We start from the raw sequence: 16,303 nt of genomic DNA, 5'->3' as shown, positions 1-16,303 counted from the left end.
TATGTAGAAAAAACAGTTCCTCAACAAACAGTTTGTGATCGAATAAATAATGAATGTACTCTACAGGACTAATTCTGAAATGAACTGTTTGCCAGCCTCCTTAGAAATTGAATGGTACTTCAGCCTTCCAACTCTTTCTTGTTTAGTCCCTTAACCACTGAACGTCAAGCCTGCTATTTCACCTACCTCTATTCTTTTAACTCCAGAACAGAGCCTTACAGCAGACCAAAACTTCAACCAAAAACTGCATTATGTGCTGTTTCAGAGATACTATTCATGTGTTAAGAGTGCACCTCTAACAGATAGGAGCATAGCATGGAAATGAATGAGTTGGCTCCTTACCAAGTTTAAATACGTCTACACAGAGCTTTGATACCATAATTGAACTAATCTAACTCAGAATTGTTATCTGTAACAGACTTTCCTCATACCAGTAATTTTTTTCTTGCAGCTAAGTGTATATATATATATATATAGCATGTGGGGGAAATCTCCCAAGCAAGGTTACACAAATACTCCACTCTCAAAATCATCTATTTTGTCTTCTCATATGATATCCCACCAAAAAAGTTTTAATCATTACGTAACAGAAGCAGAAAATATTCACTTAGAGAGAATATTAAAACTTCATTTGGTGTCTGCCTAGGATTTTTCAGTCCCAACTGCGAAACTGATAAAAGAATCACTGCTACGGTTTCAAGATGAACTCTCTCTACAGCACCAACCTCTCTTCTCTTTTAGAGCTACTGTTCATGGTCACCTTCCTGTTCCTGCTAGTCTGGGACTAAGTTACTGTGTACTTTCCTTCATTGAGCAACTGTAGAAGAGTTAAGGAAGGGACCATCAGTTTTTACAAGGACAGAAACCACCAGCAGATTCCCCAGGTGCTGGAACATGATTTGGAAGGATTATATAGGAAGATGGTGAAGTATGCTGATGGCACACATTCATTTAGAATAATCAAATCTGACACTTGCAAAAAGCTCCAGAAGGATTTCAAGATACTTAGCAAATAGGCAATACCACAAAGAATGAAACTCTAATCACTACCAATAAGGTATTGCCACTCAGGAAAGAAGTTTTGGAGTCAGTGAGTAGAACTCCCAAGTAACATCAGCTCAGTGTTGAGCAGCATATTAAGAAACACAAAATAGAAGTCATGGAAGTATTAACTAAGAATACAAGTTAAGAGTATAGTAAACTGTGTTAATTCAAAGAGTCGTCACCACAGATGGATACATTAGAACTAAACACAAAAAAAAGGTATGATGAGGATTTTGAGAATCATACAACAGTTTCAGTACGGAAAGCTGAAAATAGTTTGGGATCCTACAGGTTGGGAAAAGGAAACATCTGACACTATCAAAAAGATCAAAAATCCCGGAAGATATCAATAAGGACGTTTTACTCCCCATTTCTCAATTCCTCACAAAAGAAATACAGAGCAAAGTTACAAGATCCATTATAAAGCAAACCAGAAAAAACACATGTGTTTTTCCACATGGCTCAGAAAAACCATGGAACTCACTGCCTTTGCATGTTGTGGGTGCCAAAAAGGAACCAGGCTTTAACACTGGACAGGCTACTGGCAGCTGCTGGAACAAAAGCACCTAGAAGCAGCCTCCTGTTCAGAAAGTTTTTGAAGAGCTAAGTAGTAGAAAAAGGGAAAAAATGCTTAATATACTGCTGCTTATTCTCTAAGCTACCTCTGTTGACCACTACCGGGTAGAAGGCTGGATATTTATGACACAGCTTCAGCCAGTACAATCACTTCAAAGAACCAAAATATGTTTTATGAAATTGGGAGAAGAGGAAAAAAGGAAAAAATTCAGCATTCTATATTACTAAAACTGCAACAGCAGAAACTATCTCCTGAAGTAACAATGTCCACAGACTAAGATATCACTTTGCTTAGGCTGCTGGATTTCAGATCAGTAGCATCTATAATCAGATGTCTATTACAGTGACTTTGATTAAGTACCTTACAATTCCCAAGGAGAATATGGACAGACAGCCCTGCCTTATCTGCTCCTGACAACTCCTTCGCATACTATGTATTTTGACACAGACCATCTCTGAGCAGTCCTAGGACATACCCATGGGTGTTTATAACTGGTACCATTTTCATGTATTTGAAGGGGTATGAGGGATGCCTACACAGTAAGAAAAATTCACAGCACTGAAGCAGAACATGAAAAGGCTAGTTTGAATAGTCCCAAGTCTTCAAAGTTCTGGAAAGGTCAGTCTTATCTACCTCTTTCTAAAGGCTTTCACACCTGTATAAAAATTTTACATTCCATTAACAATTCCCAACCCAGTGGAAATATCAGCCTATCATGGTGACTAACTGTAACAGAGACTGTGCAATGCAGACATTAAAAAAAGTAGCTCATATAGCTGGATCTTACTTCACCTACCTGTCACCCACATCCACAACTCAAAGGATATATTAAAATAAGTACAGTAATATTAATATACACTGAATAGGCAAGAAGATGCAAGAGTACAGGTATCTCTCTAAGGTCAGAGTGCGAGTGTCTTAATTTATATTGCCCAGGGAAGTAGAGATAACAAGGGATGTATTTTAAGAACACTCTGGACTATGATCCTGAAGCTTCCTGAAACATACAGCAGTTAGCTGCAAAAACATCACTTCCAGTGCTCAGACAGCTGTTACAGCTGAAATCTATGCTATTTCTTAGAACTGTGATTAAGTGTGCAGTTCCTGCTAGTCTCCATGGAGACTGATGTTGGCTCAGCAAAAAGTCACCAAGTGTTTTAAAATATTCCTGTTCGTTTTGAAATTTCAAAGCACTTAACTTGTTTTTGCCTATCAGATGTTATTTCCCCAACGAAAACTGCAGCAGTAAAAGCAACCAAAAGCACTAGCAAAACTACGAAAATATTTTTACAGCTCATTTCACATGCAGCTGAAAATTAAACACCAAAACATACACAGAAAAAAAAAGGAATCTTCAAAACTAGAAATCAAACCGTCAGTTGTACAATCTTCACGTTACGTGTATTTGTGCACCGACTACATTATATTTAGCTGCAAGAGAATCCTTTTGGGGATGATACAATACTGTATTCTGTACTTCGGCTTGTATAATTCAGTCTTGCCCTTTTTATCTAAAGGCTATTCCTTTTGGGAAGTACCTTATCTGACACGTTCTTAATTGTCTAGTACCACGACAATAACTACAACAGTCTTTAAGCAAGAGTGCATCTTCAAAGAACCTCCCTCCCCTGTCCAGTTTTGTTTTTCCTTTAAGGAAACAGAAGATATTTCACTACAGCAGACAACAACAAATTCTACCCTGCACAAAAATTAACTTGAATTTAGGCTTCCCAAATACGTAGGTAACAGCAGCTCACAACATGTGCAATTATAAAGGTCTTTTAAAAGGTTCTCCATAAATATGGTAAGTTTAATGGTAAAAATATTACAGTGTTTCCACAGTATCCACAGATAAACAGGCAAATATTGCCTACGGTCTCAATTTAGCACTATTTTTTTTTAAACCAGAAACCTGGCCATAAACTTATATCGGCACAGAAGGCGTTTTTTAGTACATATATATACTTCACCAGAATTCCTTACAAAGAGTTTACCTAGAGTAATCTGTACTTCTGCATTGGTAAAGATTCCCAAGTAATTTCACCTTATGAATTGACTTCAAAAGCTCTTTGAGATTACACCCTGCAAAAAGCAATAAAAAATTGTTGTATAGGGTTGGTGTGTTTTTTTCAGTTTTCAAAGAACAGTTGAGGCTGGCAGGGACCCCCAGAGGTCACCTTGTCCAACCCTCCTGCTCAAGCAGGGCCATCTAGAGCAGGTTGCCCAGGACCATGCCCAGACAGCTTTTGAATATATCCAAGGACAGACACTCCACAACCTCTCGGGGCAACCTGTTCCAGTCCTCGGTCACCCACCCTCACAGTAAAAATGTGTTCCCTGATGATTAGACGGAACCTCCTGTGTTTCATTTTGTGCTCACTGCCTCTTCTACAGTCACTGGACACCACTGAAAAAAGCCTGGCTCCACCTTTTTTAACCCTTCTTTCAGATATTTGTACACACTGATGAGATAGATCCCCCTGAGCCATCTCTCCTGTAAGCTGAACAGTGACAGTGCTCTCAGCCCTTCCTCATAAGGGGTGTTCCAGTACCTCCACCATCTTTGTGGCACTTTGCTAGACTCTCTCCAGTAGCTCCAGGGTAGCCCAGAACTGGACACAGGATTCCAGATGTGGCCTTATCAGCGCTTACAAATTTCAGATGTCTTCTCATACTAGTACATTTCATTTTTTTCTCCTGAACTTATCATTTAAAGTACAGCCACCTGTGCTTCAGTTTATACTGAATATTGCTGCCTACCTTGACATCAAGAATTATGATCATGTCACTTTCAAAGGCTAGCAACTCCATAAACATTATGGATATTCAGTACTATTTTCCAGTATTCTATTTTTCAAGGCATTTACAGACTTAAGCTATACCACTATGGAGCCTGAATTTTTTCTTTCTTGACACATATGGAGGAAGAAACTATAACAATTTGCTGGTTTAAGTATTTTTTTCCATAAATAGTAAACTTATATGCCAGTTTCTTAAGCACAGGAGTACACAGCTCTGTTGGCCTTCTGGAACATCTTTGTCTTCATGAAAAATAAAGACAGTTTGTTCCATAAGCACTTAGGATAAATTAAATGAGAATGGTGGCCATGCTGGTCAAGAGAAAATTTATTCCATGAAATAATGCCTTTTTTCTTGTTTCTTATATGACTCCACACCAAGAAGGTATTTTCATTTGAAGAAAAATTGTGGTTGTACACCAAGCAAAATTGTATACATCCATTTTGACACAACCAGAATTTTAATATAAAATGATCAGGATTTTGCATTATAACTCCAAAATGTTCTAAACTACAAGCAATAAGTAATTTAAAACAAAACTGAATGCTCTTCGTTTTGAACATTATGTAGCACCAAATCTGACAGCGTAGAAGAACTTGTTGGCAATTTACCAACATTTTTGAGGCAGTTGAGGGAAAGGTACTCCATATCAATTAAACAGTTTTCTTATTACTTAGGTTATTGACCCCACTGGAAACAAGAAGCCAAGCCAGGAAAAAAAAACAAACAAACAAACCCCAAACCTTTAACTTTTAAACTTTTAGCCCCAGAAGTTTAATAATTCTGATTGTTATTTGATTAGTTGTCTTTGCGATAGGAATGATGGTTTTTTCCTTAACAAAGACAAAAAAAGTGAATATGACCTCCTGAAAAAAAGTTCATTGAAATAAATGCTCTAGTTCAAGGCACTAAACTCACCATTTTTCACACTTAGCAAAAAAAAAAAATCTGTCTACGCACATTTTAATTATTTTTCCCTATATATGACATTAATTCATAAACACTAAGATACTAAACAGTAATAATTCATTTTAAGGTGTGAACAAAAACTTAGCAGTGAAAGCTTAAGCACCAAGTTTAAAATAATGCCACTAAACTAACCCAAAGCACAAATAAAATTGATCTCCCTGCCTAATGAGGTAGCTATAAGAATATATCACCTTACTGGCCTGGAACTGACAGGGATAATACAGCGAGTTAAAAAGCACCAGTGAGTATATCAGGATGACAGCTTACCTAAATTGTGTCGCTTTGTCTTTGCGTGCTCGTGAATATGTTTCTTTGTAAAACAGCCAAAGAAGACACAGTAGAGGCAAGAGTGGAGTCTGTTCAGGTGGGCACCACACATATGACAAATGCACGACTTTGCCTGGAATAGAGAAACAGACACAGAATATGAGTGACAGAAACATATCTCCAAGCCCAGCTAAACAGACGTAGATCTAACTGCTAGCTTTCCCTTTTACTCCGTGCCTTTTGAAGGCTGCAGACCAGCAGGGGAAACAGTTCTGCCCCCATGTGACAAAACCACCAATTAGACATGTTAACAGAGAAAACTCTTCCATTTGTCCAATACATTACCAAGTCTTGATAGGGAGCAGGTCTCATCTAAGAGCAGACAATAATCAACCCATTTACAACTCCCAGCCTGTAGTTTAATGAACACTTCAAGCAGGGGGAAGCAGGCACTGCTGCTAAAATACACAAACAATCCTACCATTCCCACCTGAGCATTTCTGTTCCCATACCAACCATGTACCAGCAGAATGACCTGCACAGCCATGTGCGAGCCAGGAGAAAGATGTGCATGAAAAGAACCTGCCGCTCCCCCCAGGATTAACCTGCATCAGTTCCTCCATCCAGCTATGAGCCACACAAACATTCATTACTGGCGCAAAATCTTTGGGCATTACGGCTAGTGTAGCACAAGCTTAACGTTCCAGCAGCAGAGATGCTGATTACCAGGGAAGCGAGGTCTTGACGCATCTGTTGTTGCCCAGTTATTCAGAATCACCTCCCACCCACAGTCCCTGCCTTGAAGCAATGGGCTTTGCTGCTCAACAGCCCCTTCGCTGAGCCAGTTCAGCTTGCTAACCTGGAAGCTGAAGCTAGACTAAAACTAATCTTTTGTCAGGTTAGTAAGTTTGGGGGAGATGGAATAGACTCAAGTGAGTATCAGAGCTCAGGGAAAGCAGATGCCCAGCAGGGAGGTAAAAAAGGGTGAAGAGGCAGGAGTTTTGGGAAATGGAACCACAGCAAAAACTCTGCTTTTTCACAGCACCAAGCTCCTTGATCCACTCAAAAGCTGTAATATGACTTGAACTTTAAAATATTTGTAGGTATATGGCATTTCATTTCTCTGCTGCGAGATTCTGACAGATTCATTCATTAGATTTCTCTATACCAGCCCACAAAATAGTGGCGCAACATCAAATCCATACCAAAGAGTTACAGAAGTCACTTTTGCCACTCTCAGACTGGCTTTGAATCAAGTTTGGAAATTGATGTGGTGACTGTTCCCTGAGCGACCCAGAATGGGGAGGTATGTCATGAAAGTTACTATGATTGATTGGAAATTAATAAGCATGTAAGCCTGACATGATGGTTTGCATTCCTATGATAACAACACATTTTAACAAGCAAGCCTGAAGGAAAAAAAAAAGGGGGGGGGGGATTCGAAGGCTAAGTAGACTTGTTGACTCTAAATCGTATCTGAAGCACTCTTTTAAGCCAACACCACCCAAAACTTTCTCTTAGCATTAAACTCAGGTACTTCAACAAATCTTTTGAAAAATTACTCTGTCTAGTAAGAGATTTAAGAGACTTTGACGGATAAGTCTTTTGCTCAGCAACACAGAAAACAATTCAGGTCCAATACCATCTGATTGGAAGATACAGACAGGAGAAATTCCTCACAGTAAATTCACTTTTCATCTCAGACAACAGCAACTGCATTCAGACATATGTTTAAGAGTAACTGAGCTTCCGTAACAGCTCAGACCTACAGAGATCACTTAGAGGTACACCTTATTTTACAGGCTAATCTAAAAATACTATTTTTTTGCTTTACAATATAGAAGTGACTTTTTTTCCTCATATTAAAAAAAGAAGAATTGGAATTACTAAAATACTAAGCTATCATCTAACCCAGGCAGTGCATTTCACCAAAAATAACTCCCGAAGTTCTTCAGTAATATTTGCCCAGTGTGCCACAACTTGAAATTAGTGCTGAATAAATGATGCAAGATCCTGTGCTCTAGTCTGGCATTTTTCTTTCAGGATACTTATGGCTGTTAAAAAAATAATCAACAAAGAAGCTTGCAATATGCTGCACCATGTAATTTATTTTCAAGTTTCTACAAATTAAGACTTAAATCCTGAATCTCACATGTTGTGTATTCAAAGTTCTCCTAAGTTCTGTCAGATGAAAATAGATTGGTTGAATCAAACTCCACACACCTACAGAAAGAAATATTTTAAAAAGTAGGACCAAAAAAATTCACCACCACCAGCACAATTTCCATCTTTAGAAAAATACTGCAGAACTGTCAAACTGTTGCCTAACGGTCGCTCTTTGGCTGCAAAAGCTAAATAGGATCAGCCTATCAGTTAAGATTGCTGCTATGACAACAACTCTAGCAACTAGCTATTTTACTTAGCCAGCTAAAAATAAATCTATTAGCATTAAATGTATTATAAACAGATGACAGAACAAGCATGTAAAAACCAATCATTTTAGGCTAAAAGGCAGAAAATTCATATCTTAAGCATTTTTATTTCCATGAAAATAAAGAGAAATCAAAGAATGTAAAAAAAAAAGTAGTGGTAAGTTAAAAGAGGAAGTTAAATCACTTATTTAAAGGAAGCTATTTTATCCATATCCTCTACTTGTTCAGTATAGCTCAAGATGTTTTTTCTAAAATTGTAAGAAAACAAGGTTAAAAGACAACAGAGTGAGGAAAGAAATCAATACCAAAAACCATAGTGGCTATTCATAACTAGATTAGCTGACTCCTTTTCATCTGTCTGTGCTTTTAAACAATTTGCTAAGTTAAAACAAAGCTGTCACCCTCCCACCCCACCCCAAATAATCAAATTACTTTGTTTCATAATACTCCCACCCCTGCTCACATCTCTTGAGGCTACAGCCTAAGATGAAATAGAATACTGCAAATGAGTAATCAAAATCAGTCAGATCTATAAAGTCACAAGCTTGCTTTTAAACACAACTTTTTTTAAAAGCAGGTTAGGTCTTGCTTATGGTCTAGACGCTTTAGGGAAGTCATCCAGCATTTCGGCGGCAGAATCAACCTGTCACTTCTCCTTTTCTCTGGTACGGCCTCCTCGATACAAGAGCACCCCTTCCTTATCCCAAGACATACATGTAGAGTCTTCCCCTTCCTCCATACCCTCTCCCATTATTACTCTGCTCCCCCCATCATTTTGTTCTGCTCCCTACTTGCTTCTTTCCTTTATTGTCTTCACCCTCAAAGTACTCCACTGTCCATCTTTAACCTTATTCTCTCTCCCCACACACAGTCCCTCATCTTATGTCCCCAGCCAGTCTTCCTTCAGTCCATACTGCACCTCTGTCTATCCCCTTTAATTTCGCTTTGATATTCTAACAAACTGCACACAGAAACCAGGAGAGGCCTTGAGCATTTTCTTTCTGGAAGATTATCATCAGTTTTTTAAATGACAGGAAACTGGAGGGAATGGTTCTGCACAATACAAATGATGTATGCACGCATGCATACACAGTAACTGACACCACTTCTGACAAAGCTGCAGGAGTGAGATACCCCAATTCCCTCTTCAGTGTTTTTTCCTCTACTGATCTTCTTTATTTCTACTACGACAGTGGTAACTCACACACCCAGACGCTCAGCAATGGTTCTGTACCTTCTTTAAAGGAGGTTTAAAGAGCCTAGCAAATAAGGGTGTAAAAAATAGTGCACAACACACAAAAGGGAACTGGTTGTAATCACCTCTAACACCTCTAACACACGTCAATAGAGTCCATCTCTAAAAGGCCACCTGCTCTTAATATTGTTAATAGTTACATGAAATTAGTTAAAAAGAAAGCACCAGGCATCAGTAGGTCAAAAACTAGACCGCTGACACTCCAGTTCTTCCCAAATTGTCAGAAAAGATTATTAGTCTACCATCCTACCATCAAAACAGCGGTGGAGAAAAGAAAAGCGTTGTTTTGCCCTAGCAGTTCTGTCTGACAGTTTCTCTTCCTGCTCTCCTTTCCTGGGTCAGCTCAGGCTCCACCTAAAGCAAGAAGGTCATGCTGGGCACATAGCATCAGTTGTTCCAAAAACCTACAAACCAGTTTCAACTGGATATAATATTGGCTCCTCAAATCAATGAATGGCAGTTTCAAGTGGCAATACACTATCCCTGCAAAGCAAACTGTGCAGAAAAAGCAAGAGGCATGCAATAGACCTTAGCTACTGCAAACCATCCTTCCATATTTCCAGCTATTTCAGAAGTAGCTTTAGAAGCTCATTTTTCACTTAATTGCATATGAGAGGAAAACAACTTTTTAAAGAAGTTCTCCACTTGGGTACCTAAGGATTCTTGCCTCTTATGCTCACACTAAATATATCAAAGCTCTTTCAGAATAGAGCTGTTGTCAGTTACAAGCTTGTAAGCCAAAGACCTCCTACCTTTCACAGTCTGCAAACCATATTCACCACAAAGGTTCACAGGAAAAGATGAACTAGGTAACACTAACAAGACAGTGGGAGGCTTGGGAGGTTAAGAGATCATAAGGAAAGTGTTGCCACACTGTACATGTTCACAAGCAACTCGAAGCAGATTCTTTTAAGGTACTCTTAATGCAAATACACTGGCTATAGATCCCTGCAAGTGTTTGATCATGTACAAATTCTTAGCATTAGGAAAGTAGAAGTTTCCCAATACAGATCTATTTCTAATTTCCCCACCTTTTATAGTAAGTTTTTGTGTAAAACAGACATAACATTTAGACACATCAGAAACAAGAAGACAAAGTATTTAATTTTCTAATACATTATCATCATTATTGAAAGTCTCTGGAGGGGTACACTTCACTTTCCAGCCCAAAACCAAGTCTAATTCTTTAGAAAGACGACTCCTCTCTGTCAATTGTTGCCTCTCCTATTCACCTTGCCATGTCTAGACCATAGCCTAGGCACAGACTTTTATCTTTATTCTTATCCATCTGTGTTGCAACCAATTCTTGTCCAAATGTAATGTAGACACAGCAGCACATGTTGAGTGATGAACAGCATGCTTCCCTCAGCCGATTTTGTGAAAGAAAAACGACAGATAATCACAAAAGGTCATAGAACTGACTACTGCTTCTTTCTTTGCTGAAGATGGAGACCCTATGGCTATTCGAACAGCAGCGCTGCTTCTGCCCTGTGAGAGGAGAAAGCCAATATTAAATAACAGCTGACAAGATTTACTACTCTCAAGAACTCTTTGCACCTCAAGAGTAACAAATTTAGGTCAAATCTGCCTTACGACATTTCTATCACTTCTTAGTCTACATTTACTTCAAGATTCACTGAACTGCTTTCCTAAGGCAGGCGTGTCACAGACCCATTAGTATAGTGGCTAGGATATTTCATAAACTTAAATACTTAAGATTTCAAAGCCATGTTCTTAGGTTTCAAGAAACAAAAAGAAGGAATTGATTCTATAGTCCTCTGTGGTATGGCATATAAATCACTCCTCCACATGCTGATAGGATGATTCAGAGTTACTCTGAGTCAGGGCACATTTCTGACACATCAGCTTTAAAAAAAAAAAAAAAAAAAAATCAGCTGAAGTATTGTTCACTCACTTCCTGCAACCAAGTCTTAATTATGATATTGCCCGATTAGAAATGTCTATTTTTTTAAAGAAAATATGACATCAATACTGTAAATTTTGTTTCCAGCCCCACTAAGTTCAGGGGTACCAGTAAAGGTTTTATTAGTACTAGCAAAACTGTGCACTAGTTACAGAATTCTGTGGTTTCGCAAATGTTCAGAAAGTCACCTTTTAAAAAAAGCCAAGTACAGGTAACTTCTTAAACTGGGTTATTGTAAGTGTTTGTTTAGAGAGCAGCAGAAAAAGACAGTTAAGTATTTCAGCTCTGTTCAACAGCAAACATTAAATCTAAGGCACTTGCTCTGCACCTGTGTGTTTGCTGGCTCCCTTAATGCCATCGGGTGCGACAGAGAGATGTCTACACAATTTGCCTAGTCTGTGAACAGCATGTTTGGCTCTGACCATCTGAGCACAAGTTTGAAGACAACAATATCACAATTTATAATTAAAGATGAAATAGCCTAAGTTATTTAACATCACAGTTCTCAAACTGAGTGTAAATAAAAATATACCATTATGACCATCTGAGCAGCTTGCTGTCCTTCTGTAGATTAGATTACCCACGGCTAATCCCAATTAATCCTACTTCTGCCTATAAGTGAAAAAAACTGTGAAAGAAGGAAAAATGAAAGTACTGAACACGGTACAAAAGATGCTAGAAAAGCAACTTGAGAAAACTTTTTTTTTTCTTCCAGAATGATAAATCTTTGCCTTTACACCTTATTCAAGATGCTGCATCCCAGCAAGGGCACAAACTACCTGTCTTTTGATAAGGCAAAGTAACATATACATTAAACTCACCTGTTTGAACCTCGGAATCATTTTATCTTAATTTAACCCTGATTTTGAAAAAAATATTAGTTGCACAGTACCTACTGCCAGAGCAAGAATGATTAAATATTTTCTGCAATTCAAATTCTGAAGGCAATTTCCCCCCACCTCTATTTTTTCAGGTTTGGTTCCCTTCTCCCCCCCCAATCCTATCTTCACAGAAGACACACTAGCACCCACACAAGGGGAACGAGACTTGCAGTTTTTGAGGCAAATATGAGAATATTTCAAATTATCTGCTTAATTAGTACTTTTTGGTCTAAAAGTTTTAGAAGCACACTAATCCTATTCCTTTTTCAGTTGTAGTTTTTGGTTTTGACAAATGATCTCAAATTCCTCATCTGGCAATGACAAGCCTCAGCTAAATGTTCTGTGATGCTCTGATGCCAAGCTGACAAATTCTCTGGAGGCTGGGGAGTATGGGAGTTTATCCTAATTAATAAAGCAGCCTGAGCTACCTTCTGCAGGAGTGATGGCTTGCTACAACAGCAGTGTGGCTAACCCACCAGGAACCAAAGCACAGTTGGCCAAATATTTTGATTGGACCAGGATCCCCATCCAGAGAAATAATAATGGTAGAATGAGTACAATTAAGTTTAAAAAAAAAAAAAAGAAGAAGAAAAAAAAAAAAGATACCAACTAGATTGTTACCACTTCCGTGTAAAATTAACCACAAAAATGACTGTGGAAGCCTGACAGTATTTTGCCTTGTGCCTTTGGACATAGTAAACAATTGTTTTTATTCTCTGCCCCAAGGGTGGGAAGATGACAAGAAAGGTGTGCCATGCTTTCAAGAGTTAGTTGAACACCAGCAAAATGCTCTATACAAAAGTGAATTGTTCGTAACAAAAAAAGAACACTGATCCAAAGACAAGACACAAGAGGAACATGCAGGTAAACCCTTCAAGTTCACAGGGCATAAGCAATACAGAGGGGCTGTTTTGTAACATGCAAGAAAAGAGGCCATCTATAAAAGCATCTTTAGACACATCAGCTGGAAGCAACAACATTCAGAATAAGCCTGAAAGGACCATAAACATCTTCCGAAATAACACTATTCATTCTGCTGAAGGATGAAAAATCTGGATTAAGTTATCCCAGAAACTTTCACAAAGCAGGTAATATCCCAGCGTCCACTGACTTCTGAATCAATAGCCAGAGTGTTCAGTTTCCTTCTCCAAACTACACCACAAAATCGGAATGGATATTACTGAGCAGTTCTAGAGCACTGTGAGAGTTATGTTAATAACTCATTTGCACGGCACTACTCTTCCAGCCCTAAATTGGCAGGGAGGGGTTCATTCCCTATCACTGTTAAGGAAAATACGGGTAACTTTTCACTAAGCAGAAGTTGGAAAAAGGTGCAGTATAAGATAAGGAGACTCACTGATGTGAACTGAAAGAAGCAAGTTTGAAATAGCTTTGAGTCCATTAAAGAAAAAGAGAGACAGCAAACAGGTTCCACACAGAAAGCTTTAAAAATGCTTCTATACATACTAAGTGTCAGATCATATAGTAGGTTTTTTTATGACTCCACATGCTTTTCTGAATTCTTGAGTGCATTTAGAGAATAGTTTTAAAGACCATTTTCCTGTGTGCCAAACATGCTACAGCTGCTCTGAGACCAGTAAAGGGAGAGAAAGCAGAAAAGGGAAAAAAAAAAGAATCAGTGAAAGTTATTTCAGAAAAGACAACTTCCTTTTCCCCCCTTCCTTATTCACAAATAACTGGATTAATACATACAAAGATTGATCTATAGGAGTCAGAAAAGCCTTCCTAGAGCCCTTCTTCCAGAAAGAACCAGGCCTCTTGAGGACAGATACTTTAGTTCTCATCTAATAAACCTGACCTACTAGTTGCTAACATTATATGCCGTTATACACTGGGATCACCCTATCCTAAAGCAACCTTTCCCATTCCTAAGTGAGCTACTTCAAGTAAGTAATTTTTTCCCCAAAGATTCAGAACAAGAATAGTGACTTGCTTTTAATGTGGTCTTCCATCCAGTAAGATCAAAGCTCCAATGAGGCCTTACACTAAATGGCAGGATGGAAAACATCAGTAAACTCATCTTATTTGTCCCCTTCCTACTGGAAGGGACTGGTTTAAACTGTTCTGCTTCATCTCATACAATTTGCACCTAACATGTATTTTTCTAGACTAAGACAGGTGACTTCGTGCTGATGAGGAGCACTCACATTATTTGTTCCATTGCAGGTGGAACCATCTCCAAATGAGGGGCAGTGACACACATTCAGAGCAACTGCCGCTGTTTGTGCGGTAATCATGCCTTCCTGGTCTAAAACAATTAAGACTATGCAGCTGGGGAGTTAGTTCTATCGACAGTCTGTGCTATCTTAAGCTTGGAGTGTATGTACCCTGAAGGGAATTACAGTTAAAGCTCCAACACACTAAAATTAAGGGATTATATGTATGGACAATACTCAGAAGAGAGAAAACACATTTTTCTGAATCAACTCTGCAATGAAGACATGTTCTTAAATGAGAATAATGTTGCAGCCAAAGTCTATCCAAGCTCCAAAAACACAGGTTTGGTTCAAGGGCTCTTCTCAAGAGAGCAGTGCAAGTCAATCTAAAACTAGAGAACTTTGATGAAATTAAGAATTGTATTTGGGGGTGAAACAGAGATCTGACTAGTTATCATTTGCCCTCTACATACAGATTTTTTTCCTGCTCTCCTTACTCTGGATGATATATCATGCCAAGAGGTAGACCTTAAATCAGTTTGGGTTTTTGTGTTTGTTGGTTTTGTTTTGTTTTTAAACAACCCCAACTTTTTCCAACTTTTGTTTCACATAGAATTCCACAGCAGGTACAAGGCTGATATGAAACTTGGCAGGGAAAAACTAAAACCAAACAGTTGCACAATTTAAAAGACAGACAGCACAAGCTAGAGGAGAAAAATAGGAGGATGCTCTAAAGATGTAATTTTGGTTTCCCCATATATAGTCACAGTAGTAAAAAGCTGTATTTCAACAAGAACAAAGCAATTCTCTGAAATTCAAATGACTATGCTGAAATTGCTTATTTGCTTCTCCTTTGGTAGGTGCTCACCCCCACCACTAGCATTTACAAATCTAAATGATTTCTCAAGTACTCTATAAAGATGCATTTAAGAGCCTATTATGTTTTTAAACCATTTAAATAATGGATCTTTTTCAAATTAAATTGCATGTCTTTCTGTAGGAGGATTCTTTTAGAAGTGGAAAGCATATTTGCCTTCTGAAAACATATAAGCTGCTTAAGGTTCAAATGCATGTCTCTTTCCCCGAATGTATATGATGCATGGATATGTTCTGTGTGTTGATTTTTATCTATTTCCTGCAATGCACCACTGCAGTAGCGAATTTCACATGAGAACAAGGGGCTTGCCAATACCGCAGTAGTGTATTCTAAGATCTAGTACAAAATCTATTACTTTACCTCACCATTCCCCCATGTCAGCAAATCGTGGAAATGTTTTTAAACGTCCTATTAGGTAATGTATTGATCTAATCTGTGAGCACGTGACTTGGGAAGCAATTCAAGGAGCGAGCTAAACACACAAACCTGCCTGATGCTGTGCAGAGTCTTATTAAACCCTGCCCATGCTGCAGAGACTGTATTTTGCCTTGCATAAAACTAAGAAATCGGATTCTTCATATGAAAACAGGTATGCTCTTGGGAAGTTTGCCATACTACTTTGATGGAAATACTCTAGATAGCATCCTTTCAGAAAGAAAAGAAAAAAGAAACTTCAGGATACGTAGGATCAAAGCCCTAACAAGTTCTACAGCCTCATTAAGAAAAGCACAGATATTTCAGCTATCTTTTCTTTAACTACTCTAAGATGTCCATAAAAAAATGTGAACTTAATTAGTCCACATCAAAGTCAAAGCAATTCTGCTAGTAGGAAAGATGGATGGGATGATGCTACAGCACAGATTCTCTGTGGCATGACTTATTTATGAGACAAATACTCTCAGCAGAAAAGGAGACTAGTCGAAAAGGAGCAGCAAGAGTGACAGAGTGCATCTATTAGCGACTATTTGTTTTATTTTAAAAACAAACAATGCTGCACTAAATAGGGTAGATCCATTGTTGAGCCTAACCAAAAAGCATTAGTCTGGCAGAAAACATTTCTGCTTTTAAAAGCTTCCTATGAGTTATGCACCATTCTGTCAA

At 38.3% G+C, this 16,303-nt stretch overlaps 1 protein-coding gene across 3 annotated transcripts in view; it reads right to left on the bottom strand.

Moving 5' to 3' along the window:
* Positions 1-5,787, bottom strand: part of USP22 (ubiquitin specific peptidase 22) — a 71,110-nt gene extending 65,323 nt beyond the window's left edge. For 2 of the 3 annotated variants that reach the window (XM_010570357.1, XM_010570358.1), the window contains exon 1: positions 5,657-5,785. In XM_010570357.1, coding sequence (XP_010568659.1) covers positions 5,657-5,768 — 112 coding nt within the window. In that variant the 5' untranslated portion in view covers positions 5,769-5,785. Of the gene's footprint in view, positions 1-5,656 lie in introns of all 3 variants that reach the window. The other variant, XM_010570356.1, reaches the window with a different exon arrangement.
* Positions 5,788-16,303: the final 10,516 nt, after the last annotated feature.

Source organism: Haliaeetus leucocephalus, unplaced genomic scaffold, assembly GCF_000737465.1.
Source record: "Haliaeetus leucocephalus isolate CR32 unplaced genomic scaffold, Haliaeetus_leucocephalus-4.0 Scaffold295, whole genome shotgun sequence".
Taxonomy (NCBI): domain Eukaryota; kingdom Metazoa; phylum Chordata; class Aves; order Accipitriformes; family Accipitridae; genus Haliaeetus; species Haliaeetus leucocephalus.
Note: the sequence above shows the minus strand (reverse complement) of the source record. Positions and strands in the feature narration are given on the sequence as shown.